Source organism: Vanellus vanellus, assembly GCF_965231255.1.
Source record: "Vanellus vanellus genome assembly, chromosome: Z".
NCBI lineage: Eukaryota > Metazoa > Chordata > Aves > Charadriiformes > Charadriidae > Vanellus > Vanellus vanellus.
In genome coordinates this window covers 87,392,434-87,414,421 of record NC_138908.1, presented here as the reverse complement: position 1 = coordinate 87,414,421, position 21,988 = coordinate 87,392,434, and the positions used below count along the sequence as shown (strand labels likewise).

Here is a 21,988-nt window from a genome sequence, read left to right as displayed (position 1 = left end):
TGCTCCAGACGCCTCCAGTGCTGTCATTTATATTTTCACAGAGTCTTCTGGTTTTCATGAGTTTTCCCTTTAACTCCTCACGCCACGCGCCACGGATGCGTGAATCCGATGTTCTTCCATTTGCTAAGGAAAGCGGGACCAGGGATGTTACCACCAAGCGCTGGTGATGGAGGTGGCTCAGCTCCCAACTCCGCAGCGAAGGGAAAGTGCCTCCTTGGAGCTGCCTCCACCGGAGGTGGTTTGGGAACGCGTCCTCCTCCATCCTCCTGTTGGGAAAGGGCGGAGGCTCGGGGGGAGGACGGGGACCTGAGCATCGCCAGAGATGTGCCAGCGGGGCACACCACCACAACACAAATTCCAGAAAGTCTGGAACAAGAGGGAGGTGGAAGTACGGCGTTATCTTCTTGCCAAATAAAAAACTTGGCCAGAAATGGGTATAAGAGCGGCGGCAGAAGCGGCTCAACGCCTATCCAGGCTCTTCATTCATAAAAGAAACTTTAAAAAGTATCTTCAGTGCCCAGCAGTTCCATTCCCCTGCTTATTTTGCCCGACTTTCAACCGTTTCAGCGGATATCGCAGCAAAATAGCTCTAGGAATCGAGGGCGGCTGTCAGCCCTGACGCTAAACTCAGAAAAAGAACAATATTTTAAATAGTTTCCTACTATTCCTATTACAAGACGTCGAGGGGCTGTATTCGTGGCAGGAAAGCCCCAAATTGCGGATGGAGGAAGAAGTAGTCTGTTGTAACAGTTCGCGCTGGGCAGAAAAATCTCGCTGGGAGTAGAAATTTATTAAGATTTCACAAACGTCAATAAGTTATTTGAAAGCAAATATGGGGTGCAAACACGGACGCTAAAATAACAGCATCAACGAAGAGCGAACCTGCGCTCAGCAAGATAAATTCAGTCCCAAAACGGGCTTTTGTTCCAAAATCCATCTGCTTCCGGGTGTCCAAACGCGCCCTGCGTTTGTTTGAGGTCTGAAAAAATGGAAGGAAAAAAAAACCTTTCTGAATGGAAGCGCGTTTACAACGGCTGGAGGCCCCGCTACGCGCTTCCCGGGAAATCATAGCATCCGCAGAAGTAAAAAGCAGCCGCCATTGGCTTCAATAGGGACAGAAATTCAACCTTTTATTTTGAGAAACGGCGCGTGGAAAGATAGGTTACAGCAATCTTGGCTCCGGCTCAGACTTCCAGAGGGAGCTTGGATAAATAATGTAATGCTTTTATGCTTCAATTTCCTTCCCATAAAATGGCATAATAATATATCTCCTGCCCGGTCTTTATCTTACCTATTTATATTGCGAGATTTCTGGGGTGGGAAGAAAGGGCCGGATAAAACCGAAGATGAATGCTTGTCAAACGGAACCGGGACAGAATTTCAATTCCTACATCCAAAGCTATTTTAGAACTGCTCGGCAGCAGCTCCTTTCATAGGACATCTCCTCTTCGACCTTCTCCCTCTCGTGGGGCTGTGCTCCTGCAGAGGACCGCAGCGGTTACGGCTGAGCACCTCATACCCTGCTAAGCCCCGGTGATGGCACCACCCCGGTCCTTGATGGGAGTTGAGCGGGATGGTTAACCAAACACCTCTGTGACAAAGTGATGGGTTCGGATAACCCACAGAGATAACCGGTATGGAAAGGGCCCAAGGACCCAGCCGAATTGTTTAAATGATTCGGCCCTTCCCGGGAGCAGTAGGCTGGAGCGCATCCCTTGCTCAACGGCAGAGGTTCAAGAGTCTGTCTTCAGTCTCAGGTCTAATCCCTCCCTTAAATTTGTAGAAATCATAGCACAAAATGGCCTCGTTCATAATTTAGGTCTCTTAGACACAGCTGTCCTACAAATAAAACCTGTCTCTACACAGATAGCGTTGTTTCTGATGAAAAGGTTTGAGAAGAGCTTTGTGCCACCAGTCAGTAAAATGTGGTGGCATTGGATCAGCGGGAGGCACCGAGCAGGACTCTTCCCGGTGCCCAAATCCGGCTCGGGAAAGTTTATTTCATTTCCAGCTCATTACCACTGCCCCATTGTTTTCGGAAAGCTGCAGGGAGCCAAACACGTCCCCAGTGGTCTGCAGCTCAGCAGAGCTTTTTGGAAGAATCTCAGCAAAGTGACACGCCAGTGCTCTTGTCCAGAGAAAGACCAACTGAAGTCAAAGCCAACTGCCCCGACGTGGCCAAGGAAACATCATCCTGTGTCTCACCAGCAGCCAGTAGGAAGGACGACCACGGCATCAAAACGCTCCCTTGAGGGACATAAGGATGAAGGAAACATGCTCCAGTGCAAAAAAGCTTCCAACTCCAACATAATTCATACTGGCAAGGTTGGATGGGGCTTGGTGGGAGGTGTCCCTGCCACGGGCAGGGAGGTTGGAACCCGATGATCTTTAAGGTCCCTTCCAACCCAAACCGTTCTATGATTCTATGAAGGTGATGTCTTCATCTCCGTCAACTGCCACCGTCTCTGCGGGCAGGGGACAGGGTGCCAGGGGTGGCCCGTCCATCCTGCACCCCCTCCTGCTCAAGGGGGGACCCAGGCAGGGCCACTGGGCCTCGGCGTTACCGTTGGCATCAGGGACCTCTAAATATGGAGATTTCATGCAAATGATGCAACGCCTTGATTTGCATAGTTGATGAAGATATGCTCATCTGTTCTGCATTTTGATTTAATTTTTTTTTTTTTCAGATAAAAGTGGCTTTAATTTTCTGCTCCTTCTCGGCAAGTCAGTCAAAGCGAAGTATTTTACTTGGCATGATGGTGCCTTTGCGGCTCAGCAAACCCGGAGCAGAATTACAACACACTTCTAACCGGTGAAGCTTATTATTTATAAAAAGCGATGATTAGTGACAAGCACCGAATTCTTCACATCAACCACCCCCCCGAAGCACCGAGAGGAAGGAGCGTGCGGCACAGACAAACCTCAGAAATGGAAAAATCCCTCTTTTCATTTAGCGCGTTTGGAATATTTTCACTGAAGCAGATGATTTCTGGTAAACATGGTCTTCACAGACATCAAAACATTTGGAAAGAACAGTGACGATTTTTGCTGAGCGAGAAAAACGACGCAAAGTTAATTCCAGAATACTGAAACACCCAGTAACGATGTTTTCAACCTAAAATACCGCTTTTCTAAATAGTTCTTAAATTACTCGCACCGATTTTGGTGTAAGCTTGTCACAAATTTTACATACTGGACGACGGAACGAAATATATTGTTTCATTAAAGCAAAAAAAAAAAAAAAAGAAAAGGAAAGGAATCAATTGGTTTCATTGTACTTAAAAATACAACAAGAGATTCCAGCGTCAGGAAATTCCCTGTGAACCCCAAACCTCTGGTCCTTGCTATCCTCAACTTGTATTTAAAGAGTCCGATGAAAAACGCCAAATAGTTTTAAAGAAGAAAAAAGCCTTAAAAGAAATGTTTTTTATACTGCCGCTATTCTTTCGCAAGTATATTTTAAGTTCATGAAAAATGGGGAGAGACTACCGTGAGGAGAGAAGAGCTGTTAAAAACAATAGGAAAACTTATTTAGCGCTATTTAAAACCCCTGGGAAATATCTGTAAGACTCCTCACCAGAGAGAAGGTGTCTCTGGCAGTGGTCAAGGTTCAGTGGATGGAAGGAAGAGGAGGTTTCTCCTGGGCAGCTCCGGGATGGAGGCAGCCAAGACCGTGTCAAGAGCGAGGGCTACGGCCAAGCAGGGGGTTTACAGAGGGAAACGGAACCGGCTCATCCTCAGAATCTCACTCAGACCAACTCCTCTGGAGCACCGGGAAAGAAAACGCAACTGCTTTTACTGCTTCTCTTAGAATTCTCATGGAGGATGTGGTAGCTGATGCCGGGACTTTCAGAGATCTCTGAAAGAACATCTCGACACCTCTTGGGGATGATGAAGGTCAGAGGTATTTTCAAACCTACCAGAGCCAAAGGATTTTTTTTTTTTTTTTCATTTTCTTTTCCAGAAGATATAAAAAGATGAGTATGTGTCTGAGAAGAGAAAGTCTTCCTGGTATAGTGGCAACCTCAGTAATGACAGAATGGTTTGGGTTGGAAGGGACCTTGAAGGTCATCCAGTTCCCACCCCCTGCCCTGGGCAGGGGACACCTCCCCCCAGCCCAGGTTGCTCCAAGCCCCATCCAACCTGGCCTTGAACACCTCCAGGGATGGGGCAGCCACAGCTTCTCAGGGCAACCTGCGCCAGGGGCTCACCACCCGCACAGGGAAACATTTCTTCCTAATATGTCATCTAAATCTACAGGGAAACAACGCCTGAGCTTGGCACTGATTCGCCATGTGTTGAACGTATCAGCAGTTCTGCCCTAAGCATGACACCATGGAGACATCTACTCAACGACTGCAGTAGGAAAGATTCGGTGTATATGTCTGATATAATATGGATTCCTCATCTACTGGGTCTCCTCCTCTATGCAACTGAGGACAACAAGAGGTCAGAAGGTCTCACAAAGGGGATGCAAAGTCCTTTGAATTCAATTTTAATTACAACGTTTCACATAGCAATGCAACTTTTTAATGAGACGGACACTTTTCAAAGGAGGCAGAAGAGCCAGTCAGAAAAAAAAAAAAAAATCAACCAAACAAAACCCCCAAAAGAGAAGACTTTGACTGCATTATTTCAGTTAATTAAGATGAATGATGAACAGCAAGCGATTTGTGGTGCTTTAAATTGAACCCAAGACAATTTGAAAATGAACAGCTCTACTTTCTGGGTTTGATGTGGTTTTTCCTTTAACTCTTAGTCTACCGCGGTGGTAACAAATTCTCCCACAAATGAGCCCGAACCTGCCCTCCTATCTCCAAGAAAAGAAGGGCTTGGATGACACGGGGACATGACCGTGGGAACATGGTTTAGAAGTGGCTTTGTCAGGTTAGGTTAATGGTTGGATGATCTTAAAGGTCCCTTCCAACCTCAACGATTCTATGATTCTATGACATCTTCAAAAGATGAAGATTCCCGCACGTCTTCACCATTGTGCTCGTTTCAGAAACAAAGGGATGACGATGTACAGGAATGAACCACCTTGCTCAGGGTCACTGCACGCGCCAGCTGGAAACTTCAACTCCAGCGAGCTTCTGGAGTTGGCATAACCCATCAGTAAGAATTAAATAAGTATTTCATCAGGTCCCCTCACAGCTTCGGGGGCACATGGCTGCACGAGGGACCGAGCCGGGGCAAGAAGGCAATGGGGTGGCACCACCGCAGCGAGACGCAGGGTGGAAATGCTCTCGGTGACGGAGATGACTTGGGAAGATGAAAGTTTTTCAAGTAATTAAATACCTTTAAGAATCTTATCATGGAGAGGTTTACAGAAATACTGGAAGAAGAGACCGCACGCTCACCTGGTCACTTTTTGCGGCTTAAACAGGAGATGAGAATCACCCGAAGCTCCAAGATAGATGTGCAGAATGTTTTCCTCTCCTCCTCTTTGCAACATTTTTTCAGAAGTCTCTAGGCAGCAGTGCAATATAAATTCTCATTTTTCTCTTATTCGATCCCTCCTTATATCTCCTTATTGCAAACGGCCTTCAGAAAAGTCTTAATCAGCCTTCCCGTGACGCGCAGGGAACCACATGTGCAGCAGGTAAGGGCAGACGGAGTCACTGCATCTGGATGAAGGTATTGCATTTTGTTCCACAAGAGAAACTAGAAATTTAACGTGAAATAGAAAGAAAAAAAAAAAGAAAAAGAAAGGAAAAAAAAGGAAAAAAAAAGAAAAAAAGAGAGAAGAGAGAGAAGAGAGAGAAGAGAGAGAAGAGAGAGAAGAGAGAGAAGAGAGAGAAGAGAGAGAAGAGAGAGAAGAGAGAGAAGAGAGAGAAGAGAGAGAAGAGAGAGAAGAGAGAGAAGAGAGAGAAGAGAGAGAAGAGAGAGAAGAGAGAGAAGAGAGAGAAGAGAAAAAGGAAAAGAGAAAAGAGAAGGGAAAAGGAGAAAAGGAGAAAAGGAGAAAAGGAGAAAAGGAGAAAAGGAGAAAAGGAGAAAAGGAGAAAAGGAGAAAAGGAGAAAAGGAGAAAAGGAGAAAAGGAGAAAAGGGAAAAAAAAGATAAAAAAAAAGAAAAAAAAAGGCCACGGCACTAAAGCTAGGCAGAGTCCAAAGAATAAACCAGCATGAGGTGATCTTTAATCTCAATTATCAATGCTAACAGCCTCTATTAACCAGCCCTGACTCCAGTTTAAACATAGCTAAAAAGCAAAAGCCGGGCTGACCGCCCTCCGTGGCACGTCCAGATCCAGCCCCAACGTGGCAGAGGAGGATGGGGAGTGCGGGAGTTGGGAACTGGAGCGGGCGGATCGCTTGCCATGGGAAGACGGCTCAGATTCCCCACAAAATAACAAACATTTCTACTTTATTTGAAATTAACCCTCGCGTAAAACCAAAAATCCCAGCAAACAAAAGGCAAAATTCACACCGTCGATGCGTTCGGGGGATGTGAATTTGTATTTTCCGTTGCACAAGAGAGCATTAAGGATACCAGGGCCAGGGCAGATGTGTCGCCCGCACCCGTGCTGGGGACACCACCGGTGTCCCAATGGCCAACCTAGATAGAGCAAGACCTCATCCTGCTCCTGCAGCGACCTCCTGCAACGTGAAGCACCTCCCGAGAGTTGAGACTGAAGCAACACTTATCTCTCAAGAAAAAGCCAAAATAAATGTACAAAGCAGATGGGAGGCCAGAAACAGGACTCAAAGATGGACAGATAAACAGACACCACCAACCTTTCCTTGAGGTCTACCCAACTTTGAGAAAAGACGACACGTTTCATTAAAATGTAAAGCAACTGAAAACCTTCCCCTCCCTCCCCCCCCCGCCCCTGCCAACGCTCTGCGTAAATTACTCATAAAATTAAAGAACCATGCAAGAATGGCATAAAGTTACCCCAGGGTGTATTTTACTGAGCCATTATGGAAGAATACACACAAATGAGGAGGATATTAATGACTCCACAGAACACATTTTTCAGCACTGCTTCACCCTTTCATCAAATGACGAGAAAAAAAATCACCGCCGAGGCATTACGCCGGAGATGCTTACGTGTCTGCCTGCCCCAGCTCTTTCATGTATTGATAAATGTATGAAATATATATATATAAATAGACATGCTGGAGGGGAGGGATGCCATCCAGAGGGACCCGGACAGCCTGGAGAGGTGGGCTCAAGCCAACCTCATGACGTTCAACCAGGCCAAGGGCAAGGTCCTCCAGCTGGGTGGGAGCAATCCCAAGCACAAATCCAGGCTGGGCGGGGAAGGGCTGGAGAGCAGCCCTGAGGAGAAGGACCTGGAGGTGCTGATTGACGAGAAGTTCAACGTGAGCCGGCAGTGTGCGATCGCAGCCCAGAGGGCCACCCGTATCCTGGGCTGCATCAGAAGTGTGGCCAGCAGGGCGAGCGGTGGGATTCTGCCCCTCTGCTGTGCTCTGGGGAGACCCCACCTGGAATGTTGCCTCCAGCTCTGGAGTCCCCAACATAAGAAGGACATGGACCCGTTGGAGCGGGGCCAGAGGAGGCCCCGGAGATGCTGGGAGGGCTGGAGCCCCTCTGCTGGGAGGACAGGCTGGGAGAGGTGGGGGGGTTCAGCCTGGAGAAGAGAAGGCTCCGGGGAGACCTCAGAGCCCCTTCCAGTGCCTAAAGGGGCTCCAGGAGAACTGGGGAGGGACTCTTGACCAGAGGGTGGAGCGACAGGATGAGGGGGAATGGTTTCAAACTGGAAGAGGGGAGATTTAGATGAGATATGAGGAAGAAATTCTTGGCTGTGAGGTTGGTGAGCCCCTGGCACAGGTTGCCCCAAGGAGCTGTGGCTGCCCCATCCCTGGAGGTGTTCAAGGCCAGGTTGGACGGGGCTGGGAGCAACCTGGGCTGGGGGGAGGTGTCCCTGCCCAAGGTAGGGGGGTAGTTGGAACTGGATGGTCTTCAGGGCCCTTTTCAACCTAAACCATTCTACGATTCTATGAAATAGCCCTGCGCCTTGCAAAACGGACACTGCCCAAACCCAACACGGCCATTCTGGGCATCTTTTTGTACACCCAAAATACGGCAGGGTGACAATGCAGGCTCTGAGACTTTTTTTTTCCCCCCTTTAAAACAACGTATGTAATGTTGTTGCCAATTGATGGATGGAGGGCAGGAAGGCCACGTCCTCAGTCCGTCACTGTGGCACGCAGAGGAGGCTCCTCATGGAGCCCATGGTTCTCTCATTAGATGGGAGTAGCTGCAGGTCTGTTAAAAATTATTAATTTTTGTTACATCCGTACAGGATGGAAAGGGAAATCTCTGCCACGAAGGACACTGTGGAAGCGGCACGGATAGACCTGTACCTGGCTGTGAGGAAGGAGAGAGGAAAAGTCATAGACTGAAGGAATAGCCCAGGCTGGAAGGGACCTGGGAAGATCAACCTTCTTCGCCCATTTTGCGATGGAGAACAGGGTTTCTCAACTCTCTGGTCCCAAAAAACCTGATCAAGTCCACTTTGGTGGGAGGTTTCCCGGATAACCTGCAGCGTCTACCCAAACCCATCCCATTTCAGCAAGACCCCGACTATCATGAGATAGTTTCGCATCATTTATAGCGACGTTATCATCCTTGCGACTGAAACTGGTACCCAAAATAGCTGAGTAGGGAGCAAAGGTGGCGTTAGTGCCCCCTGAAATACGCAGCATCCAACAGCGGCAGGGGCCAGCTTTGCTTGGGGACACTGGCCAGCCCCGAGAGGTGACGATCGGTGACTAAAAGGGATGGGTGTGATACAAGTCTTCAGAAAAATTCAATTACTCCCAGCACATGTTTATTCTGCAAACATAATCTGCGCAGATCCACATATACAGAACTGACTACTGCTTGATAAAAGTGTCATCTACGTGGGCTTTCAAAGGCGTCCCTGCCTTCCCTTGCTGTTTCATGTGAATTTTCCTTGCATTAATTTTAATGGCCTTTTAATTTTCTATGCGGTTTTGACATTTGTATAAGGAATGTACGTTAAAAGAGACTGCGGTTGGAATTTTGTCTCTGTCTTTTTAACATTTCCCGTGCAATAACTTCAAAGACTATTGTCTCCGCTGAAAAACTTGTAGGGGGAAAAAAAAAAATAAGAAAAAGCCAACAAAACCCCACACCAAACCCAAAAAACTGGAATAACTTCTGGTGCAATTGCTTTAATGCAGTGCTGACGGTAATTTTTGCTGCTATTTGTCTCAGCGAGAAAATTCAGGTGCAACCAGTCAGCGACAAAATGATCCAAGAAGTAATCTAAATGCTTCCCCACCCATAATGACAAAAAAAAATGAAATTCTGAAACGAGAAAGGGACTGATTTCTGAGGTCAGATGCACCAGCCCCTAACGGGAATTGAAAGGAATTACCAAAGTATCCAGGCGGGTGTGGATCCCAGTGACCAAAGTCATCCAAGTCTCCTAAGACAAGGTGGAGACCTTCTCGCTGCTGCAAAAAGCCCCACTCGCTCCGTAAATCCACGGCAAATCTCGGTATTTGTTTCAGAATTCCCATTTTCAGGATGAGGGGGGGGCGGGGAGGGGGGGCACGGCTCCTCCTGGCTGCTCCCCACCTTGGGGACAACAGAGACGTGCTCCTGGCAGTATAGCGCGGGAGGGGGGAGACATGTGGGGACACAGCTGGGCTTCTCTTAAGTAGGTAGAGTCGTAATTCCCAACCTCAGAAGGCTACGGTAATTAATTATTCCTTACAAAGCCCTTAAAGATGCTCGGGTAGAAGTTGAGATGTCAGTGCAGACTAAATTGATTTCACTGGAAGGGAGATGATAAGAAGCATCTTTACGAGGCTGGAGTGATGCCGTCACGTTTCTTTGGGGCAGGCCAACACGTTTTCCTCTTCATCTTCTCTTTCAGCGACTAATACACGCATCGCGGAGACACGGATGTATTAGGGAACCGGTTTTAATTCCAAAGGGCTGCGAAAAGAAGCGAGCTGGTCCCACAGCGGGGAACGGCTTTCAAAGCTCGGACGGACAATTCCAATCCTCCTTGGGAGGATAGATGCGGTTCTTTATTCTCCGCTCCCCAGCTGCTTTAACAGCATCTTGAGGAGCCAAAATAATAACCGACAAAGTCTCCACATGTGGTATGAAAAGATTAGACATGGCTTAAGCAGGCAGGGATTTAAATCCGGGCTGATAATACTGTAGTGAAATTATATACCATAAAGGCAGAGAAAAAGGGGGTTGTAGTATAAAAAAAAAAAAAAAAAGAAAAAAAAAAAAAAAAAAAAAGGAGGGGGTTTGTGTTAATCTGGGGACAAAACCCTTCATATAAATCCAGCCCATACATTCTGGATGATTATTTCCAAAAGCTGCAACTTGTTCTGTTGATCTTTTAAACTGATTACTGCGCAAATGTATGCACTTTTCGAAACAGGCAGCGACAGACATGAATTTCAGATGTCCTTTTTCATCAGCTTTTTCTTCTTTTAACAATGCCAGATTGCATAATACTTCGGGTATTTTCAAATAATGTGGAAATTCAATTTATGGGCAGCCATGTAATTTATTGTACAATAGTTACAGCATGTTCTAAAAGACAGCGGCAGAGAAGCCGACTGCCTCCCAGGACCGGAGAGACGGGTTGCAAAATGATAAGATAATTTGGTCGCCAGCAAAAAGTGAAAAGGAAAAAAACCAAAAAAACAAACAAAAAAACCCCCCAAAAATGGAAAGCAATATGTTCTCCACGCTCAAACTTGACACTTCAGAGAAATCTGGAAGTTATTAAAATAGGAAAGAGATTCCCAATGTCTACGCTGCGCGTGAAACCGGAGCCGGGAACTGCGCGGTGGCAGCTTCAGACGGTAACAGCAGGGGGTGGCGGCGGCGCCTGCTTTTCACCGGGGCTTTGCGAGGGGGAAGGCATTTTCTGGCTTGAAATGTTATTTTACTTCTGTAAACGCGTATATAAAAACTACAAACATATACAGAAACGCGCGTACGCGCATTCCTACGCAGAGATAAATTACCAAGAGAGAGATGATGCTGACGGTCTTAACACCTCCCTTTCAAAAGGTTCCGATTCATAAAGGGACTTTCAAGAATTATTTCCCCAAAAAAGGGGCTGGGAAACCACCTCGCTTGTGTTTGCACGCGGCGGTCGAGTAACCGCAAATAAGTGCAGTAAGTGGCAGAGCAATCTCAGAGCCGGGATCGAAGATGTATCTAAAACGCGGGCACATCCAAAAACGCACGCTCAGCATCCCACCATCACCCTTGTGGCTCATCAAAGCACTCCAGTGCCCACCAGTACGAGACACAGCACCCATTCTCCGTGCTAAGAATTAGATACCGGTCCCATTTTTACAGCCAACTCTTCCCAAACATTGATTTTTCCATAGAAGAGCTCAACTAACGTTTCAATCCTCTCTCCCCAACGGTCCTTCTTGGACCTTCCAAGCGAGAAAAATAGCAATAGGACAAACTCAACCAGAAGAAATTTCTCTTCTTTCCGGAGAGCAGACGCGTGCAAATACAATAAAATGAGACATACAGAAAAAGTGTCCACTGAAAGGTTCCGCCTGCTCCAAAGATTTATAAAACACACCGACTGCTAAACGGTAACTAAGAGAAAAGATTTGGTTTTAAACCCCAATAAGCCAAAATGTGTACTCCAGCTGACAGGTTTTTATATCTTTCGGTAAATTTATCGTGTTTCCTAGCGAAAAAACACCACCTTACGTACCACGGCACAGCTTTTGGTGTCACCTACGCTGTCACCTAATAGACGGGATGCGCGATCATCAAAGTCACGCCACCAACTCGCGACACACTGCCGTTGAGCAGCTCGATGCTCCGCCAGGAACAGTACGAACCGAGCAACGGTTTCGTTCCCCGCGCTTATTTTCTAATGAATATTTCCGTATTCCTTTTACTGGGCCGTATTTTCTAAGAGGGGCTCTAGGAAAAACTTCACCCAACGCCCCGTGAGCGCGGCAGAGCCGCCGTTGGCCGTTCCAGCTGGCGCCGAGACGCCGATCCCGCGCGTACTCACGCTCGGGCTGCGTGGCGACCTTGACGGGCTGCGAGCTCTCTCCCGGACCCCGCTCGTTGTACGCCACCACTCGGAAAGTGTAGGTCTCCTCCGGCTTCAGGTTGCCCACGGTCAGTTGAAGCGTCCCAGATTGAGACGTGTTGACTGCCCGTTCCCTAAAAGAAACACACACAGACACACACACACACACAAAAAAAAAAACATTTTAAAATTCATTTGGATCTCCAAGCATTACTTGTTTATAGTTGGCAGCCTGCACGGTGCGATTACTCATCAGACTTCGGTTTGAGGCTTGTTCATCTATAGGTTTTTTTCGGAGGGTTTTTTATTATTTTTACTTTTAAAAGCCTAATTCAAGTGATGGGGCCCACTGGGAACGCTGCGAGCGCTCCAAAAAAAGACTCGTCTTTTACCATTTCAAAAGGTATACGGTATACTCGGGTTTTTTTTTGCTTTTCTTAATATAACAAAAAAGGAAAATTGATGGAAAGAAATGGCTATACAACACAGGAAAACATAAGAAGCGAGATGCATATGGGACTGTAAACATCCGGCCGATGGGAACTGGGTTGGGATTGCTCTGCAAACCCACCCCTTGTGGGGGTTCCTGCTACATCTCCACCTCCAAACCATCACCACCGGCCCCCACCGTTTCATAGGCAAAGGGACCACCCAGAATTTTTTTTTTTTTTTTTTTTTCCTAAGACGGCGCTACCACTCACCGTTTCGCAGCTCTAAAATGAAAACCCATTTGTGGAGTTCATACTACGTTCCCCCCTTGGCCAACGGAGCACTGGGGCAGTTCAGGGGCAGAGCCTTCTCCTAAGGCGGGAGGATGGTCGGACGCCACCCCACGGACGTGACCTCGGCCATCAGCTTTGGAAAACGTGCCCGTGGGGCCAGCACCAAATTAGCACCTCACTATTGCCTGCAGCAGCCAGGTTTCTATTTCTCTCCAACTCATCCTATAGTTTGTTATCACAGCCCTGGAAAAAAAAAAATGCCATTGATGCTCCTCCACCAGCCGCTCCCAGTGACGAGTTCTGGTGGTCACCAGAGTGAAGGTACAGCCCAGACACTAGAAGGCGGCAGCCCCCAGGGCCAGGGAGACGCGCGGGACATCGTCCTCCCATCAGGGCAAGTGCTATATAAATTTTTCCGGGCACCATAAGCACCCAGAACCAAAGGTGATGGGCTAAAGGGGTGAGAGAAAACGATCGGTGAGGAAAACACAGACCTAGAGTCATTAACACGGGATTATCCGGGAAAAACGCAATCCCTAAACAGCAAAGCAGGGTTTAAATTGGATGAAATCACAGTCATTTCACGCACAATCTGCAAACAGAAGTAGGCAAAAGTGCTTTCGTAAGCGATTTATTATGGGCGGCATGCCTCGCTCCTCTCCTTTACGAGAGGACCTCTGAACAGCGAAACCCAACAATAACGTAGATTTCATGCCGCCGAAAAAAAAAAAATCATTTAAGACCGAATCGACTAATCGCCAACTTTTTTTGCAGCTCTGCTGCGGTTCTCCGGGCTGCAATAGGCACAGCAGCGATTCAGAGAACGGAGATTATTATTCCTTCGGGGAACGTTTCCTCCAAATGAAATTTCTCAGGCCAAAGAATGGTCCCACCATCCGAGCGCCAGGCTCCACCATTGCTCCAACCCTCCGAGGAGCGACGGGACAAAGCTCCGGTGAACATTCCCTAGGGAAAACGGTCGGATTGCCTCTTAGCAGAGACAACAGGAGTTTTAACGTCTCTATTGCTAAGTTGCTAAGCCACCATCCGTCACCCTTGAGGAGTTGGGACAGGCCGGTGAAGTTCCCACTGACTAGAAAATGGGGAAACATAATCCCCATTTTTAAAAAGGGGAAAAAAAAAAAAAAAAGGCAGCCCTGGGGAACTACAGGCCGGTCAGTCTCACCTCTGTGCCCAGCAAGATCACGGAGCAGATCCTCCTGGAAGCTACGCAAAGGCACATGGAAAATAAGGAAGTGACCAGGGACAACCTTTGCTAAGGGCAAATGGTGTCCAACAAATTTATTGGCCTTCTCCAACGGGGTTAAAGCGTTGGTGGATAAGGGAGGAGAAACCGACATCATCTACCTGGACCTGTGCAAAGCATTTGACAGTGTCCCGCGAGAGGTCCTCCAAGTCATTGGAGAGACGTGGATTTGAGGGATGGACCACTCAGTGGATAAGGAGTTGGCTGGATGGTCGCGCTCAACGAGTTGCTGTCAACGGCTTCATGTCCAAGTGGAGGCCAGTGAAAAATGGCGCCCCTCGGGGATCGGGTTTGGGACCAGCGCGTTCCCTCCATGCACCTCAGGATGCATCAGCAAATTTAATTTGCGCTGAGCAAATTAAACCTTTGTTAAGTTTGACTTCCTAGAACGTGGTTTTTCTAGCTATCACATCTAGAGCATCTTCCAAATGCAACGCCAGAAGCCCGTAGGGCAGCGCAAGACCTCGTAACTCAAAGAAAATAAGAAATGGACTGTATTAAACAAGAGTTGCAGGTTTCCCCAAGCCTGAAAAATCAAACAAACTCAACAACTGAGCAAACGCCCCAGGACCGAGCCCAAGAGGAATAAAGCAAAAGAAAGGGCTGAGGTTTCCCTCCGGGCAGACTGAGGCGAGAACAGCCCACCCAGCCCCATCTCACCACCCGGCAGGGGCCAGGATAACGAAGATTTAGAGGATTAAGGGAACCAGGATAGAAATATCTGGTTATTCTCCTGGCGTAGGACAGAAATCTCCAGTTATTCTGTGGCACAGAGCTCCTGTTCACGCGGTTCTGGAATTTTGGCACCCAGGTGATCACAGACACCCAAATGGGTCCATCGCCTTCCAACTGTCAAATCTCCACTGACTCCACCGATTCTGGTTTCTGTGATATCCCGTGGAAACGTATTTATGAGTCGTGAGAAAAAACTATCCCTTTTGTTTAAACAAGCCGCCTGCCAACGTCCCGGCGGGCAGCGGTGTCTTCTGCGACACCGTGGACCCTCCAGCTACCAAAGTCAAAAAAAACCCTCCTTCTGAATACAACCACCCTACACTTGTCGCTGTCAAATAGATACCCAAACCGCGTCAGATGGAGGCTGTAAAACCTGCGGCTGTCTTCCTCCCTCCGGCTCCAGCGACCTGCCCCACTGCCCCACGCTCACGTTGAAGGTAGGCGAGATGAGCGTCACCAACATCCAAAAGCCCATCGTGTGCTCCTGCGTACCAGCGAGGGGGTAATGCGCTACAGATGCTACAGCAACGCAGGAATTATCTAAAAAAAAGCACCAAACATCCTTGAATCGGGCCCCTTTACGTTTGGGGTTTTCTTTTTCAAACCCATCTCGGCCATAAATCACAGTCTAAAAATAAAAGACCTTGACTAAAGTCATCCACTTTCTTGTAAAACGGAGGCTTCGACGTGTAATTTCCAGTGACTGAAGATCACGTTACATTACGGTATCAGCATGTTAAAAAGAAAAAAAAAGATAATTACAGTTCCCATATATCTCTTAGGTGTGTAACAAATGCTTTTATAATGTTTCAAACACCTAATTAGTTACTTCAAGTAAGACAAGTCATGTTAATGCTCCCCGCTGTGAAATGAGTACTATTAATTTTAAAACGGACGGACTTTTACTACCTGGAGTTCTTTTTTTTTTATCTCCCGTTATCATTCTCCCACAAAATAACATGAAGTCCTTGATTATAACAAGCAAACCTCGAAACTAATGTAAATAGATCATCTGGGAACGATATTATAGAACTTCAGCTGAATTCTGAAGACAGATTTTAATCAAATATAAGGTTTTGTATTCGATTAAGTGGTCCCTTGATTCATTTCTTCAGTCTGCAACGTGCAGGAAGCCAAACTGGGAGATCTATGAAGTTCGTTGCGAGCATCTATGCGTTTATTAATTTGTTACCGGAAACAAGTTCTAGTGAACGTTGGACTCCAAATAAAAATAGTCCCAATCCTGCAAGAGAGTTCTTTGTCAAAGGGTTTAACGTTCAGCTGATTTCCAGGGTAATTTGCTTCTTTTAACAACAAAAATTAAAAAAGAAATAAAAAAAAAAATCAGAGCATTTCATTTCATTTCTGGGGAAAAATGTTTGCTAAAAACCCAAGGATAGCTACAAATCAGGACCCACTGCTTAAGCCAACCTGACATCTCAAAGGTGGCAATCAAAAACCGAGCTGTATTTTGGGGGGTTGTGCCTCATCTAAAATGCTAAACAGAAATATATTACCATATAAATATTTCTCATTCTTTATACACAGGGAATTTTTTATTGTCAATTAGATTTTAAATGCAGCGATGTAAATTCTCACCGGGAAGGCAGAATTCATTGAAAACTATGCGCAGGTAATTAACGATGCTTTGGGATTACATTTGAGGAGTTATTTTTTTTTTTTTTCCGGTTTAGTGATAGATCAAGAGCAAATCAGTAAAAATAAACAAAGTCTCTGGTTTTTTTTTGTGCGGTGACTAATACGCTACCGCATAAATATCAAATGCCTCTGTGACTCAACGCTTGCTCGTTGAAGAAGCAAACCAGCGGGGACGGATGAGAAGAGGGAACAAAGAGAGAGGCCGAGAGCAAATCGGAATGTCAAAATCGGATCAAAATCGGAACCCGCCTGTGGACTTGAAATATCGATTCCGCCCCATTTCGCAAACGCTCACAACAAAAAAAAAAATGCCGCTCTAAATCAGTTTGCAGCAAAACGTGGGCGGCATTCCCACACAAATGCTGTTGGTTGGGAAAGGGTTTAATGATGGAGACGGACCCGATGCTTCTCGCCTGAAGACCACCCTCTAGCAAAAAAAACCCAAAAAAACCAACCCACAACCCAATAAATTAATTAAAATTAAAGTTTCAAGTGGATGTGAGAGCTGCTGGACATGCAGCAGCACCTCCGCCCTCGCGGCACCCAAGGACGGCTCCGTTCCCAGCAGTAAAACGGGAAACAAACCAAAAAGGTGGATATTTACCCATTGCATTGGCAAACTCCGCATTTTTAATCTTTCGGATGACCTTATTTCTCGCTTATAAAATAAGGGTTTATTCAGGGAGCTTATAACCTCAAATGAAACCTAAACGAGCTCCTTTCTCTTTGGGAACATTTCTCCTGCGGGGCAGGATGGATTTTTATGGTCTTTTTGGGTGTGTAGACATGTCTATAGCTTGAAGAGTGATACTCAGCGAAATGCATGTATGACATTCTACCATTATATTCCACTATATTTTAACAGAAAATAAGGACAATCGAATGCATACGTCTCTACTAACAGACCCTACACATGCAATACTGAGAGTCAGGTCTCTACTAACACACCCTATACATGAAATCCTCTATTTTTGCTCATTTTTTCCACCAACGGTCTGCCATTATCAGCAAACGTTCGGGAATATCCCCCTTTTTATATCCAAACTTTTTATCTCCACCGGAAACTCAGAGCGCGGGTATATCGCGCGGCTGTTTATTTCTTTCCTAATAGATCGAAGGGTTGTTTTATCCTTTTCCGAGAAACTCGTCTTTTACCTCGAAGTGCTCTTTCCAATCACCCTTAGCAGCGTTCAAAGCCATTTGATCCCGGGCGGGATGCGGAGCCGAGCCCGAAGATTAAAGAGCATCCCATCAGAAGGGCTCCGGTGATTACGCTACGGCAATAAGTGCAATCACTTCCCCAAAAGGGGTTTCTTTGAAAGGGCTGAGCTGAAAAAAAAACAACGTTGTGAGAGAATACAGAATACGGGAGGGTTATTTTTCCGGACAGTCCCTGAAGCGGCCGCGTGTCCTTTGTGTCCTGTTGGCCGCGGTGACGCCGGCAGCTGCCACGCAAATCCTCCCCGCTCTCCAATGCGGAAGGATCGCCTTCCTCCAGACGTACAGTAATTTCTCTGACAATTCCTTTGCGTCCCTGGGGTTAATGTCAAACCCAATATTTATTTTCCTAAACAGAAAAACGGTTCCACTGTAAAAATAATGCGTAAACAATAAACAACTCAAAAAAAAAAAAAAATCCCACGGAAGCTTTTTCCTTTAAGGAAAACTACTTTAATTTTATCTCACGGTTTGAAAGGTTGAATGTGCGCGACTACAGGTGCACGTTCCAAAGTTTTCGGACCGCAGGCGATATTTTGAGCCTCGTGCTGGAGGGAGTGTCGCGGAATTTCGATTTTCGCAGAACGGTCGGGGTTGGACGGGACCTCTGGAGATCATCTAGTCCAACCTTCATTTTATTTTATCGAATTATTTGTTTCCTTATTTTAAAAGAGAGCCCAGAGTCCTCTGCGAGAGGCTCTTTAAGAAGGTGGGCAACTAGTTGGGAATGGGACTAAGGCATCCTGCTGGTACCCAGGACTCGGAACAGCAGCACGGAAATTCTGGAAGAAAGACTATTTCAAAGTGTAAGGGAATCCGGAGTGAGCTCTTTTTGCCTCCTTTTTTTTTTTTTTTTAATCTCAGAAACACCACTATATAAGAATATCAGTATTTTCTCCTAAATATCGAACTAAAAAGCTCAGTTATATATATGGCTCAATGCAGCTGTGCGCAGCAGCTCTGATGTTTTTAAGATAGTTATAATAAATGATACGCGATGTCAACAGTGCTCTCCGGCGTTGCCACGTCACGGGCGCTTCATGCCCGGGGACAAATCTCGAAGCGCTTTCTAAACGTGGGGGGATGAGAACCCCCACGCGCAGCGCAGGACCCTGTTCCATTATCGCTGGTGGCGATGGCTGCAGACCACCTGGACCCAGATGGGCAAAAACATGCGATTCAGCCATGTGAACCCCCATTTGGTACCCAAACTGGGAGCGCCAAGGGAGCCGCTGAGCATCCTCACTTCCCACTGAATTCGTTCATCCCTCTTTTTGCATCACTTTCTTCGCTCGGGCCAATTAATATCTTCCCCGAGTGCCTTATAACCCCTCAACGTGTCCCCCGACGTTCCTGACGCTCCAGCGAGGTGGTGTTCTCGGAGGGGTTGGTGGGAGGCGTGTCTAAGCTGTGAACCAAACCCAACGAACCATTCTCCTACCCCGTGTTTTCGCCACAAACCCTCCCCTCCTGCCTCCGTGCCCTTTATCCCGCCCGTGACACCCTGCTGCAGAAGACGCTTGCCTCCAGCACCGGCCGCAGAAATGCCAACTTGAATTTAAGAGCTTTGTTTTACAGAGGGAAGAGCGAGTTTCACGCGCTCATCCCAAGCGCTTTGGGTGTTGCGTCCTTTCGGGCTGCTCAGCCGGACCAGATGGACGCACGTCTCTACTCGGGAGCATCTGCCTCTTGCAGCTGCCGTCAATGTCTACAAGCACTGAAACAAATTAAAAAAACCTTGCATGCAGGATCACTTTGGTTGGAAAAGACCTCTAAAATCATCGAGTCCAACCGTTAACCCAGCACTGCCAAGTCCACCACTGAACCATGTCTCTAAGCGCCACGTCTACGCGTCTTTTGAAGACCTCCAGGGATTGGGGACTCCATCACTTTCCTGGGCAGGCTGTGCCAGTGCTCGATAACACTTTTGGGGAAGAAATGGCCATATGGTTATAAAAGAAAGTTGGACGTTGTTAGGGATCAAGATGAGAAGCTTGCAAATGTCCAGGCAGGAGCAGCAAATTTTGCTTGCAAGACCAAGCCCTTTCGGATGAAGGACAAGCCCACGCTGCAGGAGAGGGGAGCTCACTTGGACAACTGTGGGGTCCCACCTTCTTCAGCTCTCGTGAATCCAACGCACCTCTGCTCATTTTTTTTCAATTCGACAAAGATTCCTGTTCAAGTCCCCTCAGAAGCTGAGCTGCTGTCAGCACACACACACGTACGCGTCACCAGCCGGCAGCTGAAGCGTGCCGTAAGTGCAGCGAAAAACAGGACAGGATACTTCCAAGTAAGTTCTTCATAATGACGTACAAGAAGAGAAAAACACCAGATTTTTCTCAGGCATAAAATCATTTATGAAGTTAGGAAAACAAAACCAAACCCACGTAAATACGCAGTCCCTTCCAGAGTGTGAAATGAGCATATACGGTGAGGAATCATGCGAACACCAATCAATCCATAGTGCCATTATCTCGAACGAGCTATCAGCTCTGCAGCTCTAATCCACGTGGCCGCAACAACCCAGGCCGGTCCAGTATATCCGCAATCACGTAAAATCTTCACAACCCGCTCCCCTGCCTGTTTTTAAGGTCTCACACCATTTGCACTGCTCTAAAAGCGGTCCTTCTCTCCAGTTCTCCAGTTGATATGGGCTCAACAAATTCATCTCCGCCGGCGATGCAAAGAACACTTGAGCCCGTATCTTCCGGGGAAGATAAAAGGTAAAATACGGAGCTAACGATACTTTATTTTACGTTAGATGGCTGAGTAATAGCTGGGGGAGATCAGATCCATAGACATCACTGTCAACGCAAACGGTCCTTCACGCCAAGACAACGAGTGCTGTCATAAACACGTTGATGTGATGTCTACGAAAACACACGGCAACACAAGGCATTTCTAGCTTCATACTCACCATGGCGAGAAGACCGCAAGGGCGAGAACCATTCGCAAGACACTTGTAAAGACCTCAGGCACTCTTAGGACTATTCCCCCATCCAGAGGAGACCCATGTTCTGTTGACGCCTACCTGTTGACGCCATCCCTGGAGAAGAAGACCGTGTACGTCTGGACGCTGCCTCTGGCTTCTGCGGGTGGGCGCCAGCTGAGACGGACAAATCGGCTGGAGACCAAAACAGGGACCACATCTCGGGGGGCAGAGGGGAGGACACTGGAACTTGGGACAGCTGAAGGGGAAGGAGAGGAGTCAGTCAGAGAGGCTGGTGGCACGGGGGTGGCGGGGCGGGCGGGAGGTGCCGTGGTGGCCACGGCTGAGGTGTTACGGAACAAAGGGCCAAGGTGGCATGGAATAAGCGTGAATAAAATGACAGGGGATGAGAGAGAGAGAGAAAAAAAAAAAACTAACAGTAAAATCACACCTTAAAACACACCAGCCTGAACCATTCTCTAAAGTGAAGAGCGACACGCAACGCTCGAGCAGGCTACTTCCTTGGGATACTTGGAAAGTCTTTCTTGTATGAGTGATCGGTGCGATATGTTCCTCTGTCCACTCCGATTTCACTGGGTTTGTCCCTTGTGCCCCGAGCAGCAGCAGTATTTAAGCTCGTAAACAAGGAATAATTGACCGCTCAGAGCCTGAAGCCTACAAAGCGACTGGACTGGGAAGAGCAGAAACTAAGTAGGGTGCTTCAGCACAGGGCTTATTAGATAATTGCATCCAAGTGGGATAAAACGAAAAGGAAAAGACAGTGAGACTTCATATTAACACCGTTCCCCAAGGAAAAGTGTTTGGTCTACGCGCAAAACCCAGAAACGGCTAAACTGCAGTCTCGGGCAGTAAAAATCGCTTTAGAACAGTACCTCTTTACAGAGTTTAAGGTTTGGTTGTTGTCCACCAAGTCCATGTGAAAGCTGACCCATCAACAGAAATTAAAAAAAAAAAAAAAAAAATTTATTTTTTAACAATACTTTAAGCGATCGGTTACCTCCTGATTCAGCACAAGCACCTCCTGGAGCATCTAACAGTTACCTAACCTACCCCGAGGGCATTAATTTACTCTGAGCTCGTTAACAGCGGTATATTATCAGCTTATAAAGAATAGCTTTATGTAAAAAGCGTGACGTCCCCCGAATATCAGCCTAGCGTTTTCTTATATTAGCCCTAAATTATTACTAAAAGCCATTAACATCGCTGTTATCGATACCAAATATTATTACCTCTTCCTGATTGTGATCAATCCAACCCCAGAGGGAATCAAGGCATTTCCCAGTGGCGTTTCCGGCGTAACGATGCGTTGCAAGAAAATATTAAGCCCCGGTTCGCAGCTCTTTTGGTTGCAAAGTTGCGATCCGTTATTTGCACTGAGATCGCGTTTAGCGTCCTTAG

The 21,988-nt window shown here is 47.0% G+C and overlaps 1 protein-coding gene across 1 annotated transcript in view; it reads right to left on the bottom strand.

Moving 5' to 3' along the window:
- Positions 1-21,988, bottom strand: part of DCC (DCC netrin 1 receptor) — a gene marked incomplete at both ends in the record, with an annotated part of 609,880 nt that overhangs the window by 159,397 nt on the left and 428,495 nt on the right. Inside the window, 2 exons of the mRNA XM_082497412.1 lie at positions 12,019-12,173; positions 20,672-20,828. Of these exons, the coding sequence (XP_082353538.1) occupies positions 12,019-12,173; positions 20,672-20,828 (312 nt within the window). The remainder of the gene's footprint in view (positions 1-12,018; positions 12,174-20,671; positions 20,829-21,988) is intronic.